This window comes from Mirounga angustirostris, unplaced genomic scaffold (genome assembly GCF_029215605.1).
Source record: "Mirounga angustirostris isolate CCGP_5_RB_7025 unplaced genomic scaffold, mMirAng1.0.hap1 SCAF_16, whole genome shotgun sequence".
In the NCBI taxonomy this organism is placed as follows: Eukaryota; Metazoa; Chordata; class Mammalia; order Carnivora; family Phocidae; genus Mirounga; species Mirounga angustirostris.
This window is the reverse complement of record NW_026991724.1, coordinates 1260922-1273477: the sequence shown is the minus strand read 5'-3', so window position 1 is coordinate 1273477 and position 12556 is coordinate 1260922. Positions and strand designations below refer to the sequence as shown.

Here is a 12556-nt window from a genome sequence, read left to right as displayed (position 1 = left end):
GTTCCAGCGATAGGAAGAGAAGTTCCCAGGCACCAGCTGGTGGGTGGGGCAGGGGCAGAGCTGGGGGCCGCGGCACCAGGGGCCGCCCTCCCTGCCCACTTCTAACCCTGCTGGCTGGTGGTGCAGACCCACAGTGGTCCAAGAGCAGCTCTGGGAGACCTAGGCCCAGCCCTCTCCCTCCCGGCCTGCCCCGCCCCCACAAGCTACCCTTTGTAGAAGGCCTGGGCCCTCCCCAGGGCCGGACCGGGGTGTGGGAAGCTGGAGCCTGTGGGGAGGGAGGACCTGGGCTCCCGCGTGTCTCCCCGGGGCCCCTTCCCCCCGGGCCCATGGCCTGTCGGCTGCTCTGGGGTGTCCAGCGCTGGTTCTGGCTCCTGCCACCGTCCTCCAGACGCAGCTGCCCCCTGGGTCCCAGGCCCTGTCAGTGCCTTCAGGACACAGCCGTCGGTGAGCCCGGCCCGAGGGACGGACAGCCCGCCGGAGAGGCTGAGTTCGTGCACCGTGAGCATCTACCCCCCAGCACTAGAGGTCGGGGGAGCGGGGCTCAGGCTACAGGGAAGCCGGAGGCAGGGAGGGGCCGGTAGCCGATGGCACGGTCCCCCCTTCCTGCACGAGGACACAGGCACACGGAGGTCCCAGCCAGGGTGTCCAGGGCCATGGCCTGGGGTGGGCCCTGTGCCCAGCACCCACTGGCCCACGGCGGAGCCGGCCTCCATGTGGCCCTGCTGGCCGTGACCCCTGCAGCGGGCTCCCAGGAAGGTCGCCTGCCTGCCAGCCCGCCCGGGCTCAGGCCGGCCCCACGTGACACAGCCACCCAGCCAGAGTGCTGGGTGGCCGAAGGAAGGTTAGAACACGTGGCAGCACACCCAGGGGACAGCGCACCCCAGGCAGGCCGCCGGCGGCTCCTGGCAGACAGTCCCCTTCCCGAGGGCGGAGCTCCAGGGGAGGTCTCAGGTCTGAGCTCTGGGACCCACCTGCTCCAGCCTCACCCCGGCTGCTTAGGAAGGAAGGTTCTGGGCTTGAAGCCCTTTGAAAACCTCGGGCCTGGATGAGAAGGGAACCCCCCTCCAGGGAGGACTCAGGCCTGCACACCCCACCCAGCCTGGACACTCGGGGCGCCTGGGGGCCAGGTGAGGCTGGACGCCCGCAACCAGGCCCAGAGGCCAGCAGGGCCCAGGCCCGAGAAGCTGGAGACTGCAGACGGTGGTGGCGGGGCTGGGCTGGGCCCCCCAGGAGGCCTTGTGCGGTGGGTCAGGACACTCCCTGGGAAGGGGCTCCTCTCTGATGTTCCCTAGTCTTGGTCTCAGTCACGTCTCCTGTGCTGGGCACCGCGTGATAGAAGCTAACGGCGAGACGGCTGGCTGGAGGCCCGGCCCTGCGGCAGCCCCCAGGGTGGGTGCAGGGGTGGGGCATCGTCCCGGAGAGGCCTTCCCTCTCTGAGGGGCCATAGCCCTGCAGGACCGCGAGCCTGGCTCTGCCACGGTGCAGGGCCGGAAGTCCCAGATCGTAGGTGAAACACAGTTTCTCAACGATGACGGCCAATGGTCCTCGTTTTTCTGTGTCCTCAGGTCACAGGCCCTCTGGCTGCACTCCCACAGGGTCTGGCCCTCCCAGCGGTGCTCTGTGGGGTTGCCCGGGCCAGAGGCAGGGTGAAGACCCTCACCCACGCCAGGTCCCAGGCCCTTCAAGGTGGGATAGCAGGAAGGACGCCCCAAGCCTGTCAGCACCCCAGTGGGAGTCTTGCCACTGCCCCAGGCCTGAGGAGGCCAGCCCACGGAAGAGAGAGCAGCAGGGCCGGCCTCCTGTGGGGTAGCTGACAGCCCCCCGGGCACTGGGACTTTGCCGATCCTCCCGCACACAGCCCCACGCCTTCCTCATGCCCCAGCACAAGGACCTCCTGCTCAGCCTGTCCCCAGCCCCCGTCCTCTGGCCTTGTGGCTTCATCGGTACATAGGAAGCAAAAACAGTGGCCGACAGGATGGGCCCAGCAGGTGAAGATGTTCCCAGAAGCTGATGGGAACTCATCCGCCCCCCAGACAGTTCTCCCCAAGCCCAGATTTGCCCCCTCCAGCCAGATCCCGAGAGGATGGGGCACAGCATGGCACCCACATAGAATCAGCCCTCCCATCCCAGCCAAGAGGCTCTGTGGCCACAGGCCTGGGGTTCCCAAGCTTCGGGGGACGCCCACCCCCCCTGGCTGGGCGCTCTGTTCACAAGGTAACTGTCCAGGAGGTGGCCCTCCGTGCCTGCCCATGGCCCCCGTTTGGTGTATCCATGTGACCAGACTCTGCCCGCGTGTGCAGGTCCTAAATCTCCCCTCGTGCTGAGGCTGGGGGTACCCAGGTGGGCAGCTGGTGGGGGCAGCCGCTGTGGCCCACCACTGAGGACTTGGAGGAGGGACTGGGGGTCCTGCGGTGCTCTATGTACCTGAGCCCGTAGGAAGCCCCATCACCGCCGAGAGTGGGTTCTGGTGCCATCTGTTTTAGGAGTGGGGTGCCCTGTGCCCAGAGTGGTTGAGAGCCTGGCCAGCGTCACGTGGGCACTGCCAGGGCCTGGCTGGATGGCCCCTGGCCGTGGCGGGGCCGCGTTTGAGTGCTCCCTCGCACCCGCTGTGGGTCCAGCCCTGTCCTTCATGCGCCACCTCCGTTACATCCCCTCACCTCGCACTGACCCGTAAGGCGGGGGCTCTTCTCCCCTATTTCACATCAGCAGAAACCGAGGGCTAGGAGGGAGGTGATCCGCGCGGCTGGGAGATGTCCGTGCTGGGACACAGACCCGGGTTCTAGAGCTCCCAGGGCTGGCGGAGACTCCGGCGTCATCCCCGCCGTGGGGACTCGCAGGGGTCCGCCTTCCACCTCCTCCTCCAGGCGGCACAGTTCCAGAAGGACCGTCAGGCCCTGGACGGCAGTGGCCTCTCTCTGTCCTTCTAGGACCTCACCTGCCACCGAGCTCATGGCTTGCCCCGTCAAGAGGGCTATGTTGGGGGCAGGAAAAGGGCTGGACTTGACAGCCAGTGACCTTGGGCAAGTCACGCCACCTCAGGAACACAGGCCCCTAGGCTGATGCCCCCGCCGGGGCTGGGGCCCAGGGGGCTGCACCTGCAGGGGAGGGGCCGAGCGAGTGAGGGAAGGGTCTGCCTGGCCCCTCATTATGGGACAGTTTGTGCCAGCCGGTGCCCCCCACCCCACTCACCCCCGCCGGCCCTGCTCTGCCCTGTGACCTTGAGAGAGTCGCTCACCCTCTCTGGGCCTGGTTTCCATGCTGATATAGGACGTGTTGGAAACACACACAGCCTCCTAGCCTGCCCTGCTCTGGGCCCACACCCACAGAGACTTCTGGAACCCCGCAGGGTGGGGCCGGCTCGGCCCTGGGGCTTTCTTCCTCTCTCTCTCCCTCTTTTTCTCTCCCTTTTTTCTGTGTGTGTGTGTGTGTGTGTGTGTGTGTGTGTGTGTGTGACTTTTATCAAAGGCAAACAGCGTGATCCCTGAGATAGGGCCGCTCCCGACAAGGCGGGGGCCAGCTGGCCCATGGGAGCCACAGGGTGGGGGCAGGCGATGGGCCAGTCACATCAGTGAGTGTTGGCGTTGACCCCAGAGCCCACCGTGCAGGGTGGGGGGCTGCAGAGCAGCTGGGCTTGCCGCTCTGCTCTGGAGACCACCGGCCATTAGCACGAGCACCGCCTGGCCCCCGGAAGGAGAATCCAGCCCGCAGGGTGCGGAGGTAGCCCCTGAACTCGGATACTCCCACAGACCACAGGGCTGCCCCCAGTCAGAGCCACAAGGCGGGGGCAGGGGGCCGAGACATGGTGGGCTCGGGGTCAGAGCCCCGGCCCCTCCGTCGGCAAGGAGGTCAGGTCTAGGCAGTGGCTGCACCTCTGCTGTGGAACCTCGAGCTCTCTGCAGACCAGAGCCGCCGCCTCACTGGCTCACTGCGCACTGTGGAGGTTGTGGCCCCCGAGGGCTCTGCAGGGCATGAGGGAGAGCTGGGCCGGGGGCCGTGGCTCAGCGGCCACCCTGGGCTGGGCCCCGCGACCCGGGACAGCCCAGGGAGGGAGAGCAGGGCTGGCCTCTCAAACTGACACGCTCGCCTTTACCCTCAGACCTACCGGCCCAGCAGGTAAACTGAGGCCAGCGGGCGCTGCACAGAGGTGGGACCCGGCTGTGGCCTGCTGATTCCAGACCCCAGGTCTCTCACCTGGCCACCCCCTCTGTCGGGACCCCAGAAGGGGCAACAGTCAGCCCTGCCTCCTTTGTCCCCTTGGGACGCCGTCAGAGGGCTTTGAGACCCAAACAGACATTTAAATCATATAAATATGCAAGGGCTGAATTCTCTCGTCTGGTTCCTCACAGATGCTTGGGGGGGCGAAATTGAATCCCGCTGCGGCGTGTTTGTTCTGGAAATAATGTGTGTGTGGGGTTGTTTGCCGGAATAAATTAGTCCTTGCCCTGATGCGGTGTCTGCAGTGATAGCCTGACCCCCATGGGGGCCTGCCCCCTCCCCGAGGAGACCAGTACAGAAGGGGAAACTGAGGACAGCAGGAGTCAGCCTGCCACGCGCGCCCATCTCCCTTCCAGCGGCATCCCCGTCGCTCTGCCGCCTTCTGCATCAGCCCAGGAAAGGGTGTCGGGGACCTGGCCATGAGCGTGGCTGGGGCTCTGGTTCACATCTCACCTCCCCGTCGTGGGTCTTGAGCCAGTAGCTTAACCTCTCTGAGCCTCGATGCCCTCCTCTGTACACGGGGAGAACCTCAGTGGGACAGGGAGGGATCCCTGCAAACTGTACAGATGCGTGGCCAAGGCTCCATGAATGGGGCCAGGAAGCGTGTTGGGATCATACGTTCTCCGGGCAGGTGGCATCACCCCATAGCTCACTAGGGGGATGGAGGCCAGGACTGGGCTGGAGCTGGGAAGAGAAAGTAGCCGGCTCACAGGAGGCTGCCCGGGAGGACACCTCCACCTGGAAGCCCACCCCAACTGGCCCACCCTCCCAGCTGCCACCACCCATGTTTCCTGGGAGACACAGAGGGCAGAGGCTATGCCTCCCTCATCCCTGTGCCAGGTGCCCACACGGGGTTTTGTGACTGAGTGAGCATAGAGCCCCGAGTCCAGAGACAGAGCCTGCAGCGTGGCTGGGGTGCTCATGGCCCCAGGTTTCCTGTGTGTGTGGTTGGGAGCTGTCTCTTCGGCCATCACGGGTCCTCTGGCTATTATAGAGGCTGTTTAAAAATAACTGTGTCTTCCTGCCTGTCAGTCCCCGCCTGCCAGCTCCGCGTCTCCCACCCCTTCGCCCCTTGCCCTCACTCATCTATACGTTTATTTCATTCTTGGCCTTGAGCTGAACCCTTATGAGGCTCCCAGCCTGCCAGGAGTGGGTGGCCCCACCCACCCCATTTTGCTGATGCAATTTTGCTTCTGGTTAGGAGAGGGTCTCTGGCAGGTGCTAACTAGGCTCTAATACCGCTTGACCCTGCTTCCGCTGTGCAAGAGGTTGGACAGGAACTGTTTGCTAGAAATAGCTTATCTGAGTAGATGGGTGTTGAACATCACCAGGGCCACCGTGTACAGTTGCCCAGGTTGTGCACTGTAGCAAGGGCTCTGGGTGAGCTGGGGCTGAGATCCAGCCATGTTCCCCTCCCCCAGCCAGGTACCTGCCATAGCCCTTCCTAATGCACAGCCCTTCGGAGCCGGCCTCCCTGAAGCAGAAAGGTGGGTTTTCGTGGTGAGCATTGCCCTATCCCTAACCCAAGTTCCTCGGCTCCCCGGCCTCCTCACCTCTCCCAGGCCTGAGTGGTGGGTTCTGCCCTCAGGCTTGCAGAATGGCAGCCTTTATCGGGAGCCAGCCCTCCCTCTGGCAATGCATGATACCCAGAAGATGGAGTGGCTGCCGTGGGAAATACCAGCCATGCTGTTATCTGGCAGGCTCGGCCCGCCGGCCCTGGGGCTCCGATTAGGGAGCATGGCTCTTTGCCTGTGGGTGCCCATGTGGGCGGGACGGGGAGGCACACTGGCTCAGCTCCTTCCCTCCATCACCATGAGGCCGGGGCCCTGAGACAGGCCAGGGCTGCCCCCACTCCTCCTCTACTCTCAGGGACCCCCGGGCCGGCCCCCCACGCACTGAATTCCCAGTTGCTCCTCCCATGGGAAGGTGGGCCACCAGCCTCAGGTGGAAGGTGTCATGTCCTAAGGGGGGCTCTGTGCCCGACGAGGCCACAATGGTCTCCTTCCACGTGCTCTGGATGCTGATGGGGAACGAGGTGGAAATGGAGGGGCTCCCAGTCATCTTCCCTGTCTCGTCTGTGGTCCCAGCAGGAGAAATGCAGTCCAGAGAGGTGTGTGGCCATCCTTGTTCAGAGGCCCAAGTGCAAGCCGACCCCGGATTGCTTTGAGGTTTCTGGTTGCCCGCAGAGGGGCAGGCCACAGCATGAGGACGCTGGACAGTTCTCCCTTGACCTCCCTCCATGAGCTGGGGAGTCGGGGCGGGGAGGTGAACAGGCTCAGTCCATCGTGAGCTCCCCACCAGCCTCGGATGGCTTGGCAGACGGGTGGATGGACAAATGAGTCGCAGCAAGCTTGCCTTTAGACAGTCTTCTCCTCCTCCTCCTCCCCTCCCTCATGTATGCCCGTCCCCTGAGGGCCAGCCAGGCAGGGAACCAGAGACCCACATACACCCAGGGCCCTGGGTCAGCATCTAGAGCCAGGGGGCCTGGGTTCAGACCCTGACATCCCGCTGCCAGCTACATGACCTTTTGAGGCCTCAGTGTTCTTATCTGTACCGGGGGCGTAAAGAGAGGGCCGACTTCATCAGGCCACTGGAGCAGGGGTGGGTGACTGTGCCGGCTGGGTCACACTCCCATCCCCGAGGATGGGACCTGCAGGGCCAGGGAGGGGGTGGCCCGTGGGCAGCACCCTGGGCTGGGGCCCAGGTGTCCTGGGTGGGCTGGCAAGGACATGGCCCCTCATGGGCGAGCTGCAAAGTGACAGAGCCAGTCTCTGCCCCCCTCTCTGGGGGGCTGATAAAGGGGCGCCGGCCTCCTCAGCCTCGACCTGGTCCCCTGCCATCTTATCTGCCCCTGGGAAGACAAGGACCCAGTTAGAACGTTTTAGCTGGGCCTCCTGGCGTATTTACACCTTATCTCTGCCATTAGGCCGGCAGTTATCTGATAATCAGGCCCATTAAGGCCACAGCCTGCCCGATCGGGGCTCCAGGAAGTGGGGCTGCCGCCACAGCGCTTGCTTGGGGACCAGGGCAGGCCACGTGAGGCCTCTGTGGGCCCAGGCAGCCCGGATGGCACCCAAGGTACAAGGTGGCCCAGCCTTCCTGGGCAGAGGGCGTGGGATCAGGGAAGGGACCGCCCTCTGAGGGCGTGACCACCGCCTCCCCTTGTCCCACGAGGACACTGAGGCTCAGGCAGGGCAGGTGACGTGCCCAGTGTGAATCTCCCAGGGTGGCCCCGACAAACACACACAACCTTGGGGCCTTAACACATCAGAAATCTGTTTTCTCCACGTGCTGGGCCACGCTCGCTCTGGAGGCTCTGGGGGGAGGGTCCTTCCTGTCTCCCCCAGCTCCAGGGGCTACAGTGTGACTTCCTCCTGACCCCGTCACTCTGGTCTCTGCCTGTCTTTGCGTGGCCGCCTCCCCTGTCTCTTCTGTGTGTCTTTTATAAGAACATCTGTCATTGGATTTAGGGTCCCACCAGATGATCCAGGATGGTCTCCTCTCGGGTTTCTAACTTGATTACATCTGCAAAGACCCTTTTTCCAAATAAGTGCACATTCACAACTTCTAGGTGGAGGTATCTTCTCGGCGCCATCATTCAGCCCACTGTAGAAGGTCCTGTGGACCATGCAGTGAGGCTGGGCTGAACCCAGGAGCCTGAATGCAGACCCTGTCCGACCCCATGTCCCGCCCTGGGGAGAATGACTCTCAGGGACTCACAGCAGAAGCCCGTCTGTCTGTAGAAATGCGACCACACCTTGCGGTGGCCCTCCAACACGTGCCACGGGGGCCACCACCTGGGCCACAGGAGCTGTCGGCGCCTGGAGAGTTTGCAGCCCCGCCCCCCACCATGGCGCAGGTGGCTGCAGCACCCGAGCATCTTACACCCTGAGCTAGGAGAGGCCATGCAGAGAGGCAGGAAGACTCAGGGCCCAGACCTTTCCAGAAAGTGAGCAGCGGTCCTGGGAGGGTGGGTGGGGGCAGCAGCATTCTGGGGACAGTCCCCGTCCTGCCGATCTGCAGGGAGTGAACGGAGCCAACGTCAGGACCACCCAGGGGCAGATTCTGGCTTCGCCAAGGGCCTTGGGGAGGTGCGTGGCTCTTTGACTTGGTTTCCCCTCTGAGCTGTGCTAAGCATGTTGGTGGATTAATGCATTCAAGCCTCGTGCAGCCCAAGGAGGCAGGAAGTCTTAGATATGGGGACGTCAGGGCCCAGCATTTCCACAACCTCCACCACAGGCTTGCTGTGTGGATGTGGGGGGCTCAGGCCGGTGGGGAGGGGCTGGGAGGACTGTGCGGAGGCCAGGACGGCGTTCTCCACCGTGTGCCCCCCCCCCCAACGTAAGCTGCGGGGATGACCCAGCTCCATGCGTGCATCCTGGGCACGGGCAGGTGCTACAGGGGACATGTGTCCTCACGGAGCAGCCGTGGTCCCACCGGCTCAAATCCAGCCGCAGACACCCCGTCCTGTCCCTGCTGTCCCCCAGACAAGGGCTTGCAGCAGGGGCTGGCCCAGCTCCTGGAACCACACACCGGCCGCCGTCCCCATAACCCAGGCCCCCAGGGCACCCCCACCCCTGGTGGGGACGGGACTGCCGAGCTGGGCAGCTGGGGCTGGGTGGCCGCCGCCGGGGGCACGCCTCACATCCCCGCTGTTTCTCCCCACAGACGAGCTGGAGCTGCTGGTGCGGGACAGGCAGAGGTGCGTGCGGGCTCGGCGCAGCCTCACCGAGGGCCTGTCCTGGGGCCCGTTCCGCGGGGACGTCCAGAGCAGAGCCTCGTCCCCTGGGCAGGTGGAACCGGTAAGGAGCCCCACCCCCGGCAGCCCACCCCCCGCCGCAGGGCCGCAGCCAGGGCGCAGGCCGGCCCAGGGCACAGACCCCCTCCGCCCCTGGAGCCAAGCCGGCTTATGCTCCCGCCCAGGAGCGCCTGCCCCTCCGCGTGCAGTGTGTCGGGAGAGGGGGGCCTGAGGTGTTGGGACCAGGACGGCGGGACGGACTTGACTGCCTGGGAGCACAAGGGAGGCTTCCTGGAGGAGGTGACATGGGAAGGGCTTTCCGGAGGAGGCCCTTACTGGATGAGTAGAAGCTGGCAAGACAGAGAAAGAGACGGGTGTGTGAGGTGGGGGGCTGGACCTGGTTCGTGAACGGGGGCAAGCAAGGCGGTTTTCCGGGAGCTGAGGGTCCGCTGCAGCGGAGGCTGGGGTTCACTTTGTCCCTGTGGGTCCTTCGGGTGCCGCAGGGTCTTCGCCTCCGCAGCACTTCTGGCCTGCCTGTGTCGTAGGAAGCCCACCCGGGCAGCGCCCTCCCGCTAGTCGCCGCCGCCACGGGGTCACTCGCTTCGGGGTTCCTTGTGGACTGCCTTCTGTTGACGGCAAGTCGGTCTGCGTCCTCTCGCACGGTACAAAGGCTCCTTTGAAAATACATTTTGAGGAAGAAAGGGCCTGATGTATGGGAAACCGGGCCGCTGAATGGGCAGCATGGGGTAGGACCGGAACCAGGAGGGACCTGACCGTGACGCGTATTCAAGAAACCTCTCCTAGTCCTGCCGCCACTCGCTTGAAAGGCCAGGAGGCACCCGGAGTGGGTCCCCTCAAGCCCGGGCTCAGGCACCCGAGACGTGCAGGCACGGCCAAGGCCTGGGCCCTTTTTGATTCCCGGTTTTGCATTCAGGTGCGACTTGATCCAGGTGCACCCTGGCTGGTGGGTGCCCCGCACTGCTGGGCCTCCTGGTCTGCAGGCCCCAGGTGTGGGCCTGTGGTCAGCCTCCGTGTGGTCAGCAGGCGGTGGCCGGGCTGCAGGGGAGGGTCCGCCCACACCTAGAGGCCCCATGCTGTCCTGACAGCCCCATCCGGCTCCAGCCCGACAGAGCCCCCATTTCTCAGCCACAGAAACCAGGGTGCAGGAACTCAGGCTGCACAGTGTCCACAGGGCTGGTAGGGAGCTGCAGGAGGAGTCCCCAGCTGCAGACCCTCAGACCGCCGTTCACAGCGCCCACCCGAGTCACAATCTCTGGGCTGGGGCCTAGGCCTCTGGAGATCCAGGCAGTCTCCCAGGGTCTAAACGTGCAGCCCGGCTGAGGCCCCCTGGGCCATCCACACTGCTCATCACAGCGGAGCGCCCGGGCTCAGGGGAGCACATGCAGGCCTTGGCCGCTCAGCGGGAGGCTGGCCCAGGACCGAGGGCTCCCAGCCCATGACCAGGCCATCCCCGTGGCGCAGGGTCCCAGTCCCGTGGCCTCCTCCCTCATGGCAGTTATGCTCCCAGGCAGGCTCCTGAGCTCCTTGAGCGTCTGCTTCCTGAGCCTGTGGGTCCTCGGTGGGGACACAGGGAGGCCCTGAAGGGTCCCTGGGGCCTGAGCCTGCAGACCCTCCACCGTCCCTGCACAGGAGAGGGTGGGCGGACAGAGCTGTCGCCGGTCTGCCAAGTGGGGCAGCTGATGGCACACCCACCTCCCAGGGCAGCTTACCACCACCCTACAGGACGACTGACCCTCTTGTCCCATGGCCCAAGCAGGGAGAAAACAGAGGCAACCGCAAGGCAGACTTTGGCTCCACTGCGGGAATGGAGGCCCTAGTGTTCAGGGCAGTCTCTTGAGGCAATGAGCTCCCCATCACTGGAGGCATGCAAGCAGCAGTTCTCTTTTCAAAGGGTGGGCTGTTGAGGGGCAGTTCATGGCTGGAAGGAGGAGTGTGTGGGCTGGGAGCTCCCTGGCTCTGAATTCTCATAAGCAGTGAAAAGACAAAGGGGTGCAGCTGCGTGTGGCCTGCACCTCTCTCCTCTGCTCTCCCACTCTGGAGACAGTCCATCCCTCCAGGACAGACAGGTGTCGCTCACTGCACACACCGAGGTACGCCCATCCTTACGCCTGGGCCCTGGTCTTCCCCGCCCACACCATTGTGAGGCATGCTCCCCATTTTACACATGAGGAAACTGAGTCTCCAGCAGGTTAAGTGACTTGGTAAACTCCCCAGGATCAAATAGCAGAGGGAGAATTGCAACCCACGTCTGCTCAAGCTGAGACCCCTGCGGGCTCTGAAAGGACAGGGCTGAGCTGGCCCCAGAGTCCTGGCCCTGTCCCTGCCCCGCCCTCCTCTCTGAGGGTTTTGTCCTCCTTGGGCCCGGGGCGCAGGTCAGCCTGGGGAGACTTGGCACGAGGTGGGAGACGCTCTCCAGGCAGAGCGATAATGTCCACGGGGAGAGAGGGACGAGCGCCAGGGAAGCCAGTGGCCTTTGAGGCTCTTGCCGAGGAGCTGAGGGAGGAAGGAGCCTCTCGGGCTCTTCCCTGCAGCTTTATCTCCTACAGAATTAAATCCTCGATTAACCCTTATCTCCCCAGCAGGCGCCTTGGCGCCGAATGTCCAGACACACGGTACACGATGATTGATTTCTTAAAGATACGCGCGCCTTTCCGATACTTCATTTATTGTCTAAATATTTTCGCTAACATTTCAGCGAGCCCCTTATCGAGCTCAGCTGATGGGTCCCAGTTCTCTCCCCCATGCACCTCCCACCCCAGATCGTGCTATCAGCCGCCAGGCGGTTTGTCTTAGCTGTTTGGAGAGGAAGGAGAGAGAGGGGCTCTGATAGAGCGTGGCAACCCTTCCCTGCTGGTTTCCTTAGCCCCTGGGCCACTTGCAGATGGGAGGGCGAACGCAGGGCTCCCCTCACAGTCCTCCCACACACACACACACACATACACACGAGACTTTTGGGGGTGGGAGCCCCAGGAAATACACAGCAAGTGCACAGAGCCTGGCAGGGGTCGGGTCGAGAGTGGTTCCTGCACCAGCATGCTGTGTGACCTTGGGCAGGTCCCTCCCTGACCCAACTGTGGCTTCCACTTCCCAGGGTTTGGAAACCCAGCCAGCTCTAAAATTTGCAGTCATATACCAAAAAAAATGTTCAGAATGGTTGGGTGGATGGGTGGGTGGATGGATGGATGGATGGACCAACGAACATATGTGTGTACGGATGGATGAGTGAACGGGTGGATAGATGGACGGATGGGTGGATGGATGGATGGATGAATGGACGGGTAGATGGATGGATGGATAAATGGATGGTGAATGGGTGGATGGATAAATGAATGGATGGCGGATGGGTGGATGGACGGGTGGATGGATGGATGGACGGGTGGATGGATGGATGGACGGACGGACATACGGATGGATGGACGGGTGGATGGATGGATCAATGGACAGATGGACGGATGGATGGATGGATGGATCGATAGGTGGGTGGGTGGATAGATGAATGAGCAGATGAGCGAACGAATGAATGAGCGAACTCTTATGCCGAGCCTGGCCCACAGTGGCTCGACCCATCTGTCCAGTAGTCCC

At 63.6% G+C, this 12556-nt stretch overlaps 1 protein-coding gene across 1 annotated transcript in view; it reads left to right on the top strand.

Annotated features, from left to right (window-relative positions):
- The window catches only part of ZFPM1 (zinc finger protein, FOG family member 1), a 65299-nt gene that overhangs the window by 40222 nt on the left and 12521 nt on the right, over positions 1 to 12556 (top strand). The window contains exon 4 of the mRNA XM_045890592.3: positions 8884 to 9017. Coding sequence (XP_045746548.1) covers positions 8884 to 9017 — 134 coding nt within the window. The remainder of the gene's footprint in view (positions 1 to 8883; positions 9018 to 12556) is intronic.